At 44.1% G+C, this 18,303-nt stretch overlaps 1 protein-coding gene across 2 annotated transcripts in view; it reads left to right on the top strand.

Moving 5' to 3' along the window:
• NUP153 (nucleoporin 153) overlaps positions 1-18,303 on the top strand; it is a 142,126-nt gene that overhangs the window by 84,289 nt on the left and 39,534 nt on the right. For both annotated transcript variants that reach the window (XM_073631115.1, XM_073631114.1), the window contains exons 13-14: positions 4,309-4,341; positions 4,461-4,550. In XM_073631115.1, the coding sequence (XP_073487216.1) occupies positions 4,309-4,341; positions 4,461-4,550 (123 nt within the window). The remainder of the gene's footprint in view (positions 1-4,308; positions 4,342-4,460; positions 4,551-18,303) is intronic.

Below are 18,303 nucleotides of genomic sequence, written 5' to 3'. Positions count from 1 at the left end.
CAAATTATTTTTATTTTACTTTGAAAAACACATCCATTACATGCAACGAAGTAAAATAATATATGTAGAATATCCCAATTTCCATGGAAAATTTTTTTTTTACTTGAGTTATATTCACAATCCAAAGAATATACTTTAGATATATCCTGTATTGATAGAAATGAAAAAATAATAAAAGATGAAAAGAATTAAAAAGAATAAAAATATTATTAAAATAGCCACGTGCTGGCAAATTAGTGAAATACATTATTTAAAAAAAAAAAAAAAAAAAAATTATTAGTAAAAATGATAGAAAAGTTGTTCCTTTTAAGATTGATTAATAAACGAGTTAATGTCCCACTCCACATTCATTCCTTGTGGATAGTGGGTCTGTAACTCTTATATCCAGAAAGGTTAGAGTCTGGAAACTCTTCTTTTGTTTGCTCCTCCCCTCCATGGGGCAATATATCGATCTATCATCAAAGATTGCGTACCAGTGGGGTCACGGTCATGATATTGTCTAAAGTGTCGAGGTACTGTATGCTTAGTGCTTCCAGACTTAATCAGATTAAATATGCTCAGTTACCCTGACCATGAAAGACCTAGTTGTTCGGCCAACATATTGTTTACCACATGTACATGTCAACAGGTATACGACATTTACAGTTGCACACGTACAGAAATGTTTTATTTGGTACACATTTGCTTATGTTGGGTCGAAAATGTAGTAAGAAAAGACCATTTGAAATGATTAAACACACACAAGCTATTGTTTTGTAATTTGTAATTGATGGCCCCGTATTGAACAATGCATTCAAAAAATCTCATCCATTTATATATAAAAAATCCCATTCATTTCCATATATTTTTTTTGTATATCCATTTATATACAAAATCCCATTCATTTACATATTTTTCTTTTAACGCCATCTAGTGGCCTTCTGTTCCTCTGGTTGGTATCTAGATGTGAGCGCCGGTGTCTGTAATACGGCAGCGCCTCTGGCGGCTGTGTCATGTGACTTTGTGTAACCCAGTTATGTGCCGGCGCCCACATCGAGGTCTGGGCCTTGCGCCGTAACGTTCGTGACGTCATGACGTTGCAATTGGCAGCGCTGTGTGTTCCAACTCAAGGTGAGGCTTGGCTCTATCTCCTGGCTATCGTGCTATGGAGAGTAGATACGGTGACGCTTTGAGTCAGCCTCATAACGAGGCCTGGAGCCGCTCTCAACCATTTGTCTTACAGAGTTTGTTCACACTTATAACTTGTTTGTGTGGCACATATATACATATATTTTTTCTACCTTCTATGCATATTTAATAGATATTCCTGTTCTACACTTAAACCAACCGGAAGTGACGCAATTAACGTTCACTTCCGGTATTATGCATCGTTTGTGTGGGGTCATTAATGATTTATAAGCGGTGGTGTATGTGGGGTCCGCACCCCAGAAGATGGCTTTTTAGTTGAAACGCACGTCGGGTGGACCCACATACATATACCGCTTTTTGTTCTTGTATCTATCGAGCCTAATTGATGATCCTCTAACATGTGAGTGTATTACCTTATAAATAAAAACTTATTCAAAAGGTATAGCGCTATGGGAATTTTTCATTTATCTCTGCATGACCTTTGAACACAGAGTTTTCACCTATTGGAATGTTACCTTCAATCTGATGACCTCCAACGTCTACGTTAAAGTCTGCTTTTTGCTTCAAGATCTGCTGCGCCAGCATAGTCCGGTTTACCCATCAAGTCATTTGACTTACAAGCCTATATGACCTAGGGGGCGTAAGCCTTTCCAGGTCATCGACATCTGGTAAGCCTCCTCTTGTTTACTGGTGTGACTACAGTCCTTTGGAATATCTACGCCGTGTGAACACATGTTTAGCAATTTTGGACTTTTTTTATTTTATGTGCCAATTTTGGTCTTCATATGTAATACTTGCTGTGGTATGAGCCTATTCGTGCACCTAGCTATCATTCACTGATCTTATTAGTTTTTCTACTTTTTATTTCAATCTTTCCATCTATCATGTTGCTAATGTAGCTTGGTTTGTTTGGGTTTTAGTCACTAACTCTAATCAAAGTATTTCTTTCTGCACTTTATGTATACCCCTCCTACTATACAGGAGGGTACTCTTCTAATTTGTTGTTTGTATTAGCACTACACTTTTATACACCACATCGCTAGATCGAGAGGCATTTGGGGGGCATTGCATACTGAAGGTTTTTTACCTTCATGCAGAGAATGCATTAAAGCGGAACAATACTCACCTGGAATAGATCGATGCGCTGGCTGCTGACCCCTTCGTGCTTCAGGGTCTCACGCGCCTCCCGCTGTCATTGACCGTCTGAAGACGTCACTTCGTGCAGGAGTTCTGGCAGATTTGGCACTGTCGAATTTGTGCTGTGAGCTGCGTTTGCACAGCTTACTTTACTCTGGGGCAGGTAAGAAGCTTTAATACAGAAGAGACAAAGAATGTCTCTTGCATTAAAAGTCCTGCCTGACACCCATTTTCAAGATAAATGTTTTTACCATATCAGGAAAAAATAGTGGGTTTGTCACATCCCTGTGTGTATATATAGAGAAAATTGGATACCCCCAATTGGGACTTTAAATTGGCAACAATGCTAATTGAATATATAAAATTTTATTACAAAATATTAGCTAAAAAATCCTCACAAGATTGATAAAATAAACGCAAACATAGATAATATAATATCTTGCAATAGAATACAAAGAGTACGTATATAAAGTAGTCTCTCTCCAGTAGCCGAAATGCTTTCTGGTATCCAATGCGTTTCAGGTTCAACGTCCTTTCATCAGAGGTATTTATATAGGAAAATTTGAATTCAAGAAATGGTGAATGGCACCGCAATCAGAGTGTTCAGGCAAGAATAAAGTTGGCAATGTCAGCGGATGATGTATGTGGAGGTCTAGTTCAACCTATAGATTTGAAGTATCACAGCCCATAGGAAAGGAACGTGTCAGTGGTCCTTCAGACAAGGGGATGTGTGCAGCTGGGAACGATTGCTAGATGAGCTTTAAGCCATCTCACAGCGGGGGTCAAATAGGACTTTGGTCATGGTCCTGCATCGGTGATGACAATGTTTGCCGTTCCTGTGGAGATGCTGAGCCAGCACTGACAGTTAGTGGACATTCCCAGAAGAGGAGATGGCTATAACATGTCAAGAGGCATGGCGAACTGTGGTTGTGCTGAAGAATTGATTCTTCTGAAGTCATACTTGCTAGAAAGTTGAAAGGCACATTTCAAGTGAACTAAAAAGTTTATATGAAAGAAAAATATTGCAAGTAAGCATATAAAATAATTTTTTCTGTACTTTTACCTGCGAACGTTTAAAGTGGCTGTGAAGGTTAAAGGCTTTTTATCTTAATGCATTCTCTGCAGCAAAGTTAAAAACCTTCCGTGTTCAGCTCCCCACAGCCCCCTCCGAATATACGATTACTTGCCTGAACCTGACCTCGATCCAGCGCTGTTCCTGACCCCAAATATGTTTATCACTAATTAAAACTGAAGTTTAGTATTTTTTCTTTTTAAGGATACAGCACCATACACATTAGTTATGTGTAATTGTGTATATCAGGGGTACTGAATTAAAATTCACCGAGGTCCGGTTGGTAACCTTTTACTTTCTGTGTAGGTCTGAATCTAATTTTTCTTCTATTACTCATGTCTTTCACATCACAGCCCCCTTTAAATTAGTGTCCTCAGTCCCCCTTTTCCCATCACAGACCCCTACCTCACATCAGCCCCCCTTGCAATCACAGCCCCCCTCCTCACATAAACCCTTCATACAACAAATCCCCCCCCCCCCTCCAATATCATAGCTCCCCTCTCACACCTCAGCCCCCATATCCCAGCTCTCCCACATCACAGCCTGCTCACATCACAGCCCCCATATCATAGCTGCCCCCGCTCACATCACAGCCTGCCCAAATAGCAGCCCACCATATCGGAGCCCTTCTCCCATGTCATAGCTCCCCCATATCACAGCCCTTCTCCACATCACAGCCTGCCCATATCACAGCTCCACCCTCTCGCATCACCATTTCTTTTTCAAAATTTTAGGTTTTTTGTTTAGCAAAAAAAAAAACCCAGTGGTGATTAAATACCACCAAAAGAAAGCTGTGTTTGTGAAAAAATGATTATGTCATATGGTTAGTGTTGCATGACCGCGCAATTGTCATTCAAAGTGTGACCACGCTGAAAATTTGCCTGGGCAGGAAGGGGGCATAAGTGGTTAAATAACTGTTGTTCTACCATTAGTTTTGTAACCTAGCCTGTTTTCTTTGTTTTTTTTTCAAGGCAAGCGATGAGGTAAATATTGGTGAAAAGCTAGTGAGTAGTTTAAAATTTTGTTGCAAATTTCTGTGTATGTATGTGTATAGAGAGATATGGATATAGATTTTGTTTTTGATGCTGCATTCCTAATTGTAATGTTTTCCCACTTTCTCTAGTGTACCATTTCTGCTGATGCTCCAGACTTTAACTTCTCACAGCCAGTTGTGAAATCTATCAGCTCCAGTGAAGAGTCGGCTGCATCTCCCGTAAGCATAAGCACCTTGAAAATGCAGCGGGTTAATATAAACTGAAGCAGTAGGACATAAGTCAGTTTGCTTTATCTATGCGTTGAGCAACTCTATCTAGCAGGGCTGGTGTGAATGGGCCTTAAAAATTAATGCCCCTTTCACCTTGGCGAGAGTCTGCCAACAGATCCGCCTGCTCAGCAGGGGCTCTCTGCTGATCCCCGCTGAGCAGGCGGATGACAGGCCTGTGTCGTTCCACTGGGCTGTCGAATGGCAGTGGTACAGTCTATCTGTTTCCATCCGATCCCCACTCATCTGTTTTTAGCAGACAGGATTGGATCAGGTGTCAGCGGACACATGTCCACTGACATCTGCCGCTCCATAGAGAGCAATGGATGGTCCAGTCAGGTCTGCCTGAAACAGACAGACCCAATTGGTCTGTCAGTGTGAAAGGGGTCTAAGGCCGGGATCACATTGGTACGACATACTCTCCGACTTTGGGAGCATATGTCTCGTGACGTGTGTAAATCAACGATTCCCTATGAGAACTGTCTTAAAGCGGAATTCCACCCATATAAAAGCCAGCAACTACAAAAAGTCAAGCTGTTGACCTTTATTAATCGGACACTCGCCTGTCCCACGGTCCAGCGATGCGGGAGAACGAAGTACCGTTTCTCTCCCCCTCCTCTCTGCGGCGCCGGCATTGTCACTGTGGGCGCCCGGCTGTGGCTTCACAGCTAAGCACGCACAGAGCATGCGCGAGCCACGCAGCACACTGACTGGCCGGGCAATCATCTGGGACCTGTGACGTGTCCCAGATGATTGTCAGAGGGAGGGGGGAGAAGTGATCTTCCTTCCAGCGCCCCGGGAGGAAGTGGGAGCTGGATCCCTCTAAAAAAAAGGGTATCTGCTCCCCCCAAAAAAAGACATGCCAAATGTGGCATGTCAGGAGGTCACCTTCACTTAAAGCGGAAGTTCCATTTTTGGGTGGAACTCCACTTTAATTGGTTCGACACAAATCGGTCCGACTTTTAAAAAGGTTCCTGCACTACTTTGGTCCTACTTCAGCCCATTGAATATCATTGAAGTCGGATCCTTTTCCTAACCATCTGATTTGTTACATCCAACATGGTGATTACAGCAGAAGTAAAAGGAATTTGTCACACTGGGATTGTTTTGATTGGTCAAAGGACAAGTCAGACTATCTCAAAGTTGGAGCAAAATCTTATCCTGTTCAAGTCGGATGCAATTAGGACTGATGATGCAGGGCAGAGTAGGATGACGGTTGTACAACAGTCGTGTCTTACCAGTGTGAACCCGGCTCCCCTTGCTCGGCGACTGCTTTCCCTTCCCCTGCTCTCCACGGACATTGTGGCGGCTTCTTCCCTCCTCAGCGACCTATTGGCAATCTCTTTTTGGCTAATCGGAAAACGGGTCTCAGACCTGCTTCTGATTGGCTGGATTGAGGATCTGTGTTTCAATAGCAAATATTAATTTGTTGTAACACCTGGGTGGGCTCATGGCGTAATGCTCTGCGCCATGAGCCCACCCTATTTTGAAGCCTATTGGAGCCTATGGCTCTAATCAGGTGCTTAAAAAAAAGAAAAACATCCCTGCCGCTGTAGTTCACGCACCTGGCATCCTGAAAGGGGCCAGACGCATGAATAGGGGGTTGCTGCGGCAGCAGGGGACAGATTTATTCATAGCATAAGCTCTATTCATTTAGGGGGTGGCGTGGATAGAGGGGACGGCGCCCCTAATGAACTGGCCACCATTGGCTAAGGGCATAACAACTGCAATTCCTTAAGTCACTTTAGGTTGTTGCTGAAGCACCTGGGAGGCCTACAGGATGTCCTATGTAAATATTTACTTTGCCAAAGACTTTTAGCTTGCCCGTTCCAATGCTTCACAGTTGCCCATCAGTTCTAGAGCTTTGTAGTTCAGAACTCATGGGTGCTGCTACTGCAAATGTCAAGGGGTAAGGCACATACATTAATAGGTATGAATGGGTTCTTTCATTTTTCTTTAATCGTTCATCACAGGACACAGAGCCATAGTAGTTACTATGTGGGTTATAGGCCACCTTCAGTAGCTGGACACTGGCACACCCTAAACTGGAAGTTGCCTCCCTATATAACCCCTCCCATCCTGGGAATTCCTCAGTTTTTTTTCGCCAGTGTCTGTCTAAGGTGTTGGTCGTAAGTGAAGATGTTCTGTGCTGAGCTCCAGAGCAAAGAGGGGGCATGAAAGTGGTTTGGTTACACAGGCATTCCTATTTTGACACATTTACTATTCGCATCAGGCTGAGCATTAATAGCAGTGGCTATAAGACTATTGCTCAAGCGGTGGATGCGATCCTTCTGGTAGAACCTCTGCTTTTGTGTATTGGGCTGTGGTCTGAAGGGGGGTTAGAAACACCCCAAAAGAGGGCTAAAGGGATCTTCCTCAAGCTGTGAAAGCCTAAAACTTATCTTTGCAATAGCATCCTCCCCTGAGAGGGGGTGGCTGGTCAGAGTGAGCCTTCAGTGCCGGTTCACACAGGGGTGGCACGACTCACCGAGGCGACCTGCACACGACTTCGGCGACTTGCAAAACGACTTCTGTATAGAAGTCAATGCAAGTCGCCTGAAGTCGCCCCAAAAATACTACAGGAACCTTTTTCTAAGTCGGAGCGACTTATGTCGCTCCTTTTAGAACGGTTCCGTAGTACAGAACGGGAGGCGACTTGTCAGGCGGCTAGGTTGCCTGACAAGTCGCCCCTGTGTGAACCGGCAGTCATGGGTTAATGGAATGTTAATTGCAACTGTTTAAAACACTGCAGCCCCTGCCTATATTTCTAAATTTTTTTTCTCAGCCATGATAGGATGGGAAAAAGGTTAGCGACTTTAATCGCATCCCAGATTGGGATAAAATGCGACAGATTCCATTCCATTACCCTAGTACCCTCAAACTGAGGATCTGGGGGCGGGAGAAGATGGTCCGCTCCACGTTTTATGCTACACTTAACTGACTGTCACCTTCTTGTTTTGGGTTCGCTAAAGCCTCCTCAAAGCTGTGCATGCATTTCCTGTCCATTCATTGTTGGGGAAAGTTTTTGTATTCTGAGTGGGATTACCCAGATAAGCATTTTTTCCCTCCTAAAAAGTTTTTCACACTCTATCATATGGAGGGAAAAAAGAAAAAAAAAACTTTCTAAAGGTGGAAGATACCAGCAATTGACGCTGCTATATCTTCTGATCAAAAGTTTGACTTTTGTCCGGCAGACAATGCTCAAATACTTATGGATCCAACGGATAGAGAGTTGGAATTCCTATTGAAAAAAAAAATATATTGTTTTCCTGACAGGTTGAGTGTCTCAGTCTGTGCTGACAGTATCTGGTATATGTCAAATCCTTGAGAGACCAGTTTTAAACAGGTGCTCAGTTATCCCTGTTCAGCAGGCCCAGGTTCTGGCAAGCTCCTGGTAGATTTATGTTGGCAATAGAAGCTACGAGAGATTTTATCTTCAGGCCTCATGCCTTTCGCTGGGCTGGGAAAAACTGAAATATCACATGGCCCTAAGTATTCAGACCCTTTGCTCAGTATTTAGTAGAAGCACCCTTTTGATCTAATACAGCCGTAAGTCTTTTTGGGAAAGATGCAACAAGTTTTTTACACCTGAATTTGGGGATCCTCTGCCATTCCTCCTTGCAGACCCTCTCCAGTTCTGTCAGGTTGGATGGTAAACGTTGGTGGACAGCCATTTTTAGGTCTCTCCAGAGATGCTCAATTGGCTCGATTAGCTGTGTGCTTAGGGTCATTGTCTTGTTGGAAGGGTAAACCTTTGGCCCAGTCGGAGGTCCTGTGCACTCTGGAGAAGGTTTTCGTCCAGGATATCCCTGTACTTGGCTGCATTCATCTTTCCCTTGATTGCAACCAGTCGTCCTGTCCCTGCAGCTAAAAAACACCCCCACAGCATGATGCTGCCACCACCATGCTTCACTGTTGGGACTGTATTGGACAGGTGATGAGCGATTTTCTCCACACATACCGCTTAGAATCAAGGCCAAAAAGTTCTATCTTGGTCTCATCAGACCAGAGAATCTTAGTTCTCACCATCTTGGAGTCCTTCAGGTGTTTTTTTTTTTTTTTTTTTTTTTTTTTTAGCAAACTCCATGCGGGCTTTCGTGTGTCTTGCACTGAGGAGAAGCTTCCGTCGGGCCACTCTGCCATAAAGCCCCGACTGGTGGAGGTCTGCAGTGATGGTTGACTTTCTACAATTTTCTCCCATCTCCCGACTGCATCTCTGGAGCTCAGCCACAGTGATCTTTGGGTTCTGCTTTACCTCTCTCACCAAAGCTCTTCTCCCCCGATAGCTCAGTTTGGCCGGACGGCCAGCTCTAGGAAGGGTTCTGGTCATCCCAAACGTCTTCCATTTAAGGATTATGGAGGCCTCTGTGCTCTTAGGGACCTTAAGTGCAGCAGAAATTTTTTTGTAACCTTGGCCAGATCTGTGCCTTGCCACAATTCTGTCTCTGAGCTCTTCAGGCAGTTCCTTTGACCGCATGATTCTCATTTGCTCTGACATGCACTGTGAGCTGTAATGTCTTATATAGACAGGTGTGTGGCTTTCCTAATCAAGTCCAATCAGTATAATCAAACACAGCTGGACTCAAATGAAGGTGTGAAACCATCTCAAGGATGATCAGAAGAAATGGACAGCACCTAAGTTAAATATGAGTGTCACCGCAAAGGGTCTGAATACTTAGGACCATGTGATATTTAAGTTTTTCTTTTTTAATAAATCTGCAAAAATGTCAACAATTCTGTGTTTTTCTGTCAATGAGGGGTGCTGTGTGTACATTGAGGAAAAAAAATGAACTTAAACGATATTAGCAAATGGCTTATTTTAAGGGGGGTCTGAATACTTTCCGTCCCCACTGTGTGTGTATATGTGTATATATATATATATATGTGTGTATATATATATATATATATATATATATATATATATATATATATATATATATATATATATATATATATATTTGCGAAAGTATTCGGCCCCCTTGAACTTTTCAACCTTTTGCCACATTTCAGGCTTCAAACATAAAGATATAAAATTTTTATTTTTTGTGAAGAATCACCAACAAGTGGGACACAATTGTGAAGTGGAACAAAATCTTTTGGATTTTTGAAACTTTTTTAACAAAAAAATGAAAAGTGGGGCGTGCAAAATTATTCGGCCCCCTTGCGTTAATACTTTGTAGAGCCACCTTTTGCTGCGATTACAGCTGCAAGTCGCTTGGGGTATGTCTCTATCAGTTTTGCACATCGAGAGACTGAAATTCTTGCCCATTCTTCCTTGCAAAACCGCTCGAGCTCAGTGAGGTTGGATGGAGAGCGTTTGTGAACAGCAGTTTTCAGCTCTTTCCACAGATTCTCGATTGGATTCAGGTCTGGACTTTGACTTGGCCATTCTAACACCTGGATACGTTTATTTGTGAACCATTCCTTTGTAGATTTTGCTGTATGTTTGGGATCATTGTCTTGTTGGAAGATAAATCTCCGTCCCAGTTTCAGGTCTTTTGCAGACTCCAACAGGTTTTCATCCAGAATGGTCCTGTATTTGGCTGCATCCATCTTCCCCTCAATTTTAACCATCTTCCCTGTCCCTGCTGAAGAAAAGCAGGCCCAAACCATGATGCTGCCACCACCATGTTTGACAGTGGGGATGGTGTGATGAGCTGTGTTGCTTTTACGCCAAACGTATCGTTTTGCATTGTGGCCAAAAAGTTCGATTTTGGTTTCATCGGACCAGAGCACCTTCTTCCACATGTTTGGTGTGTCTCCCAGGTGGCTTGTGGCAAACTTTAGACGAGACTTTTTATGGATATCTTTGAGAAATGGCTTTCTTCTTGCCACTCTTCCATAAAGGCCAGATTTGTGCAGTGTACGACTGATTGTTGTCCTATGGACAGACTCTCCCACCTCAGCTGTAGTTCTCTGCAGTTCATCCAGAGTGATCATGGGCCTCTTGGCTGCATCTCTGATCAGTCTTCTCCTTGTCTGAGCTGAAAGTTTAGAGGGACAGCCAGATCTTGGTAGATTTGCAGTGGTCTGATACTCCCATTTCAAAATGATCGCTTGCACAGTGCTCCTTGGGATGTTTAAAGCTTTGGAAATCTTTTTGTATCCAAATCCGGCTTTAAACTTCTCCACAACAGTATTACGGACCTGCCTGGTGTGTTCCTTGGTCTTCATGATGCTCTCTGCGCTTTCAACAGAACACTATCACAGAGCAGGTGCATTTATACAGAGACTTGATTACACACAGGGGGATTCTATTTATCACCATCAGTCATTTAGGACAACATTGGATCATTCAGAGATCCTCGCTGAACTTCTAGAGTGAGTTTGCTGCACTGAAAGTAAAGGGGCCGAATAATTTTGCACGCACCATTTTTGAGTTTTTTAATTGCTAAAAAAGTTTAAAATATCCAATAGATTTTGTTCCACTTCACAATTGTGTCCCACTTGTTGGTGATTCTTCACAAAAAATTAAAATGTTATATCTTTATGTTTGAAGCCTGAAATGTGGCAAAAGGTTGAAAAGTTTGATTTGTGTGTATGTATGTATATATATATAGTGTGACATGCCTGATGAAGGGGTCCTGCGTGGCTCCAAAACATCAAAATGTGCTGATTAAAGTTTTGGAGATCCTGGTCACTTCAGCACCCAATTGAAAATACAGCCATTTCTGCAGAAACGTGTGCGTTGGGAATATTGCATTGGAAGCCAGGTAAACAGGACACTTCAGAGCTCACCATGACAATTTGTGACGGGACGCGCCCCATACGAACGTGTTGAGGATAGATTCCATGGCTTTGAAGACCCGTATGGGGATGTATAGGGGGACGTGCCAAAAAAAGGTATAGCAATTTGGGGAAAAGTGTCATTTTCCAAACTATTACCAAATGAATGCATCCCGTAATTCCATGGTGGGGTCCGGACCAGATCTGGTTTTTAGTAGATCGTAGAGGGGTAATAAGTTTAGGCCTATGTAGTCCATGAGGGTCTGTGAGATTTGTACACCTAGGTACCTAATCCTACTGGCTCTGACCAGGGGGAGTGCAGCTTGGTCTGCTGTGGGGTTATCTACATCCATTGGGAGGATTTGGGACTTAGTGCAGTTGATCTGCAATCCAGAATATGCCCTGAATTGTTTGAGCTGCCTGGAGTAAAGGGCCGGCGTCTTCCAGGTATAGGAGCATGTCATACGCATAGAGACTGAGGACCTCGGTTACCCCTCCCATGCGGAGGTCTTTGATGTCCAAATGTGCCCTGATGGCAATAGCAAGGAGCTCTACTGCTAGGACGTACAGTAGTGGGGATGTGGGGCAACCCTGACGGGTACCACAGGATAGGGAGAAGGGGTCTGAAATTATGCTATTGACTTGGATTCGGGCAGTAGGAGCCTGGTAGAGGAGTTGGAGCCTTTTAAGAAATTTGGGCCAAAGCTAAATCTGTGGAGACGCTCCCACAGGTAGCTCCATTCCACGGAGTCAAGCGCCTTGGCGGCGTCCAAGCTGACCACTACCCTGGATCCAGTATTTTTGTGAGTAGATTTAATATTCATCAAGAGCTTTTGGAGGTTGAACGCTTGTGTTCTTGTTGAGCATGAACCCCGTCTGATCGCGATATATTAAACTAAATATTACTTTATTAAACCCCAGGGATAGAATTTTGGCTATAATCTTGACATCTAACTGCAGGAGAGAGATTGGGGGATACAATTGGAAAGAGTGGATCCTTCCCAGGTTTGGGTATTAAGACAACAAGGGCTTCACCTATGGGTACTGGGAGTGTGGCAGGGTCAAATATGTGGGCATATAGTGATTGCAATTTGGGGATGAGAACCTCCCTGAATTGGTCATAGAACTCAAGTGGAAGGCCGTTGGAGCCAGGTGCCTTAGAAGGTGGGAGATGCGCCAGTGCCTCCTCTATGCAGTCTGTGGTGATCGGCACCTTTAGCTGGCTGATCTGAGAATAAGTGAGGGTGGGTAAGTCGATCCGAAGGAATATAACCAGTTCATCTTGAGAATGACTAGCAGTGGAGGTGTAGAGGTCAGAGGAGAACCCCCTGAACTTATCGGCTTAATGGGAATGGTCTGTAATCATAGTCCCCGAGGCTGACTGAAGCGTGACTACCACCGGAGGCCTATGGTCAAGGTGGGCCATATAAGCGAGCAGTTTGCCTGCATATTCACCGTGCTCAAAGATACATTTCTTACTAAAGAAAATTCCCTGTTTAGCTTTTTCAAAGTGTACTTGGTCAGGAAGTCTAGACTGTAGGCTCACAAGGGAAGCGTTGGCCGCAGATGGGTAGGCGAGGAACACCTGCTCGAGAGAGCTCAGACGTTCCTCCGCCTGTTGAAGTACGAGTTTGGATGAGGCCTTCTGACTATTGATGCGTGCGGAAAGGATAATTCGGACATGTAACTTGAAGGACTCCCACACCACCCCAAGCGATGCTGACCCCGGTTGGTATGAAAAAAGTGAACCCATTCTTGCTGGATACTCTCCAGGTCCGACATAGTGGTAAGCCAGAAAGGGTTTAGTTTCCATATATGGGCCATGGGGAGAGCCGGCAAACTTATGATCACCCAATATGGGGAATGGTCAGAGAGCACCCTAACACCGAACCCCACATCAAGCAGGTCAGGTAATAGAGCGGGCAAAACCAGGAGTAGGTCAATGTGGGACATGGCAGAGTGGAGTGAAGCAGTAGTAATTAGTAATGACAGCTATCTGCGATTCTTATCGTGACTGCAACATTATGGCGGACACATGGGACACTTGACACCATTTTTGGGACCTTTGTCATTTATACAATGATCAGTGCTATAAAAATGCACTGATTACTGTGTAAATGGCAGGGAAGGGGTTAAACACTAGGGGGAGATCAAGGGGTTAAGTGTGTTCTAGGGAGGTGTTCTGTGTGTGGGAGGGGGGGTGGGCTTCCACTGACATGACAGTGGCAGTAGATCCCTGTCACGTCACTAGGCAGAACGGGGAAATGCCTTGTTTACAAAGGCGTGCCCGCGTCCACAATGCCGCGATTTAAAGGGGACATAACTGTACGCCCTTTTGCCCAGCCGTGCCATTGTGTCAACGTACATTGTTTTGTGCTGGTCGGCTAGTAGTTAATAAGTCACCAGGACCAGATGGCTTGCATCCGAGGATACTTGGGGATATCAGTCAAGTAATTGCCAGGCCATTGTTCCTAATTTTTACTGACAGTCTACTGACTGGAATGGTACCAGGTGATTGGAGAAAAGCCAATGTAGCACCAATATTTAAAAAGGGCCCAAAATACATCCCTGTGAATTACAGACCAGTTAGCCTAACTTCAATAGTATGCAAGCTCTTGGAGGAGATAAGTGATTATATACAAGATTTTAGTAACGAGAACGATATCATTGGCATGGATTCATGAAGAATCGTTCTTGCCAAACCAATCTATTAACCTTCTATGAGGAAGTGAGTTGCCATCTAGATAAAGGAAGGCCCATAGAAGTGGTGTATCTGGATTTTGCAAAAGCATTTGACACAGTTCCTCATAAACGTTTACTGTACAAAAAATAAGGTCCGTTGGCATGGACCATAGTGTCAGTACATGGATTGAAAACTGGCTACAAGGGCGAGTTCAGAGGGTGGTGATAAATGGGAAGTACTCGGAATGGTCTGAGGTGGGTAGTGGGGTCCCCCTGGGTTCTGTGCTAGGACCAATGCTATTTAATTTGTTCATAAACGACCTGGAAAATGGGGTAAACAGGTTCAATCTCTATTTGCGGGCGATACTGTAACGGAACGTCCCACACTCCGCTTGAGTGCTTTCGTCATATACCGCTTCCTCCCAGTCTGAATATAAATATCAGATATCCCAACCGCTCACAAGCACAAAACAAGACGATGCTTGTTTAGTTGCTAAACATGGACTCATTTATTAGAACCAAAATACAAGTCTTTATATACAGTTAGAGGACGTTCCCCCTCCTGCTCATATTACTTTAACAATACAACTGTAACCAGAAACAGAATTAACATGAACTAATTAACTAATCCCTTAAAGCAGTCGATGTAACTCAGTGCCCTCCTGGGCATTGTTATGATTAACCAGGATTTCACTACAGGTCAGACTTGTTGTCACTGAGCTTCACACAGTAGATTAGAAGTATAAACACAGAACTCCTTCATACAATCACAGGGTTAATTAGAACAAACAATGGGTGAAAAACTCTTAGAAGCTGTGGCAAGCCAGACTAGACTCATTTACAATATAGAAGACAACAGACAGGTGGCTGGAGTTGATGACGTTAGCATCTAACAGTATGTGTCCCAACAGTATGAATCAGTCACTATTTCTAATATGGCATATAAAGGGTTCTCAGAGTCTGTGTGTCTTGGGGGGATATGGACCTGAATCCAAAGTAACACCACCTCAAGGGTCCCCAGGCATACAGCTCACAAAGAGCACCGTTCCCCCAAATGCCAGGGCCCATAATCGGTAGGCAAGAGGCTAGCATTCAGTCCCCTCCAAAAGCCTCTGTCCTGGCTAGGTCTGTCACAGATACTAAGTTAAGCAGGGCAATAACTTCTCCGCAGGATGTGGAAACCTTGCAAAAAAGATCTGAACAAATTAATGGGGTTGGCAACTACAGGGTTTCAACTGCGATCGTTGTGGCCTTGAGGGCGGCTAGTAACTGAACAATGCAGGTTGGAACGTTTCCAAAAGTTCAGGGGGAGCAGACGATATGCCTGAGGTGTGTAAGGATCAATGTAGTATTGGGGGGGGGGGGAGGAAATGTACCGGGCAATTGGACAGAGGATAGGGACTAGCCAGGAGGGAGGAATCAGTGTAAGCAAACGGGGTATTATCGGGCAAGGCGGTTCGCGGAGAATTGGCCGATCCTGTGCTGAAGCAATAGGATTTGAAGCAGAAGAGTCACAGCCACAAGGGGGGGGGGAGGATAATCACGGGGGGTTGGGTGGGTGCAGGTCCAGCTGCTTCTGTGTTCTAGCTATGACAAAACTGCAGCAGGATCCTGGGCCTTGCCATCACAGACTACACGAAGCCTCGCCGGGAACAACATTGCATATGTCAGGTGGTGGATGCGTAGTTGTCTTTTGGCCTCAATGAACTGTGCTCTTTTCTTTTGTACTTCGGTGGAGAAATCCAGGAACGAAATGTGGACATTGCCAAAGGGGATGTTTCCTCTTTCACAGGTTAGCCGCAGAATAGTGTCCCGATCACGGTGGTTGAGAAATTTGGCGATAAAAGTGCGCGGTTGAAACGCCACCCGGAGGGCGTGCAGCCAGGCGATGAGTGTGCTGCACCACAAATGTGGATAAGAAGGCCTCCCTGCTGATGTTTTTGGTGAGCAAATTCTCAAAACGGGGGGGGTGTGAGCCTTCAGCCCCCTCAGGCAGGCCCACGAAATGAAGATTGCAATGGCGGAGTCTATTCTCCATGTCATCTTACTTGCTGAGAACTGAATTGAGCTGGTGCTGCAGCCTTTCAGTTGTCACCTGCAGCGATGGAATGTCATCCTCCAGGTGGCCCCTCTCTCCCCGTCTCCTCCTTCTCTTTCTCCTTGTGGATGTCTTGCCTGATGAGAGATGTCGACCTTCACAACCTCTATTTTTTATTTATTTTTTTGAAGTAAGGGTAGACTGGCACAGGGAGATGGCCTCCAGCACTCTGGCGGTGTCCCCAGTGGGTGGTTCTTCCCTCTGCCGGGTCCCGCTGCTCATGGCGGTACTTATCTAGCTTTGGGCTCCAGAGGTCAGCTTCGGTGGCGAAATGTAGGCAGGTGTAGGTTTTACAACAGTATTAAAGATTAATCTCAGACAGAACTCTTATCCTGCATTCCATATGCCATGCAGCTTCAGGTCACGTCCCAATAAATACTTATTTCACTCATTAAAATGCAAATCAATTCTATAACTTTTTTGAAATGTGTTTTTCTGGATTTTCTTGTTCTGTCTCACTGTTAAATTAAACCTACCATTAAAATTATTATAGACTGATCATTTCTTTGTCGGTGGACAAACGTACAAAATCGGCAGGGGTTCAAAAACCTTTTTCCCTTGCTGTGTGTAGATTAAAGATATATATCTCTAAACCAGAGTGGGACACTTCTGCCGTGTAGCCAATATCCTTCTCATAAGATTACATGTGGATCACCCCTGTTTTTCCACCGGACGTGTATCAAAAAATTGGAGATGCAATCTGTCTTTGCAATATTTTTTCTTCAAATCTTCATGCATATTACAAGCAGAAAGCGACTGCACAGTTTCGAACATAACCATGCTTCCGATTCCAGCGCCGGTTCCCACATCCCATGTCTCTCGCAGGCAGTTCACGCTGACCTGTGCGAACTGCTGTGGGTGTCAATAGAAAGTTAATGACACCCCCAGATCGGATTGCAGTGTGAACTGTCAAATAGTGCAGGAAACAGATGGCATGGGTGTGAACACCCATGCAATCCGATTTCAGTGCGGGCCAAAAAAGGGTACTGCACAGTTTTGGTACTAATGTGCTTTCAGCCATACAGTTTGTATGGCTGAATTCACATCACGCAGAGTAATGCAGTGCGAATCACATGTGATGTCTGTGTTCACACCAGTGTGAACCCAGACTTAAAGTGATTGTAAAGCTTTGTTTTTATTTTTTTTTATTTTTTTTAATAACAAACATGTTCTACTTGCCTCTTCTGTACAAGGATTTTGCACAGTGGCCCCAATCCTTCTCTGGGGTCCCCCATGGCGCTCCTGGCTGCTCCTCTTCTCGAGTGCCCCCACGAAGAGGCGCTTTCCATGGGGGCACTTGTGCAGGCGCGCTCCTGGTCCTGCTGCTGCATCCATTGACACAGGTGGCAAGACTCTCACTATAGTGTATACTAACTTGAGTCCAAAGCACCGAGTCTGGCTACTCTGGTCTCTATCTGCATGACTTACGCCTAAAAGATTAAGTTGATACCTCAGCCTCCAGAGAGACAGTCAACCACCCTCCAGCCCACAGCAGTTTACTGTTTCTCAACCTTTGAAGAGGAGGGTGTGTCACTTTCCTCCAGTCAGCTTTCAGATTACACTGAGTTCCAGCGCTACAGTGTTTGACACATCAGATCACTGGCCCCTGCTTTCTGCTATTAAGATATGCTGTGTAAAATGGGTGTTTTTGGAAGATTGTAGAGAGGAGACGGCTGAAGATAAACAGGTACAACATATGTAGCAGGATATGCTTTGTTTCTATCACCTGGGGCTAGACACTTCACTGGGTGTATTTAAAGGTTTACAACCACTTTAAGAAACAACTAATAATTCATTATCTCATTGATATGAAAGGTTTATGTTCTAGTGCATTAATACTTCAGCCAGTGTTTATGCACTCAATGCCAGCTTTTGTTAGCATTATTTGCATTGGAAGATTTTATTTTAAGTGACTTTTGATGACCACATAAGGCATGGCCTTCACTTTAAGGGGGACTCTATAATATGTCCCGTAGACTAAATGTATGCTATGTGGATTGAACTTTGCCATATTGCCACTTTAATTTGCTACCATTGATTGCATTTGTTGACTTTATTACAAGTGACTTCTGATGGCTATATAACTATAAGACATGACCTATACTTCAGGGGGGACCCTATATTGTATTCCGTGGATTAAACCACGTGTTGTAGATTGAATTTTTTCATGTTGGCACTCTCTTGCTTTATGTGAATTTG

This window comes from Aquarana catesbeiana, linkage group LG05 (genome assembly GCF_042186555.1).
Source record: "Aquarana catesbeiana isolate 2022-GZ linkage group LG05, ASM4218655v1, whole genome shotgun sequence".
In the NCBI taxonomy this organism is placed as follows: Eukaryota; Metazoa; Chordata; class Amphibia; order Anura; family Ranidae; genus Aquarana; species Aquarana catesbeiana.
The sequence above is the reverse complement of the archived record's forward strand: the minus strand, read 5'-3'. Positions and strand labels throughout refer to the sequence as shown.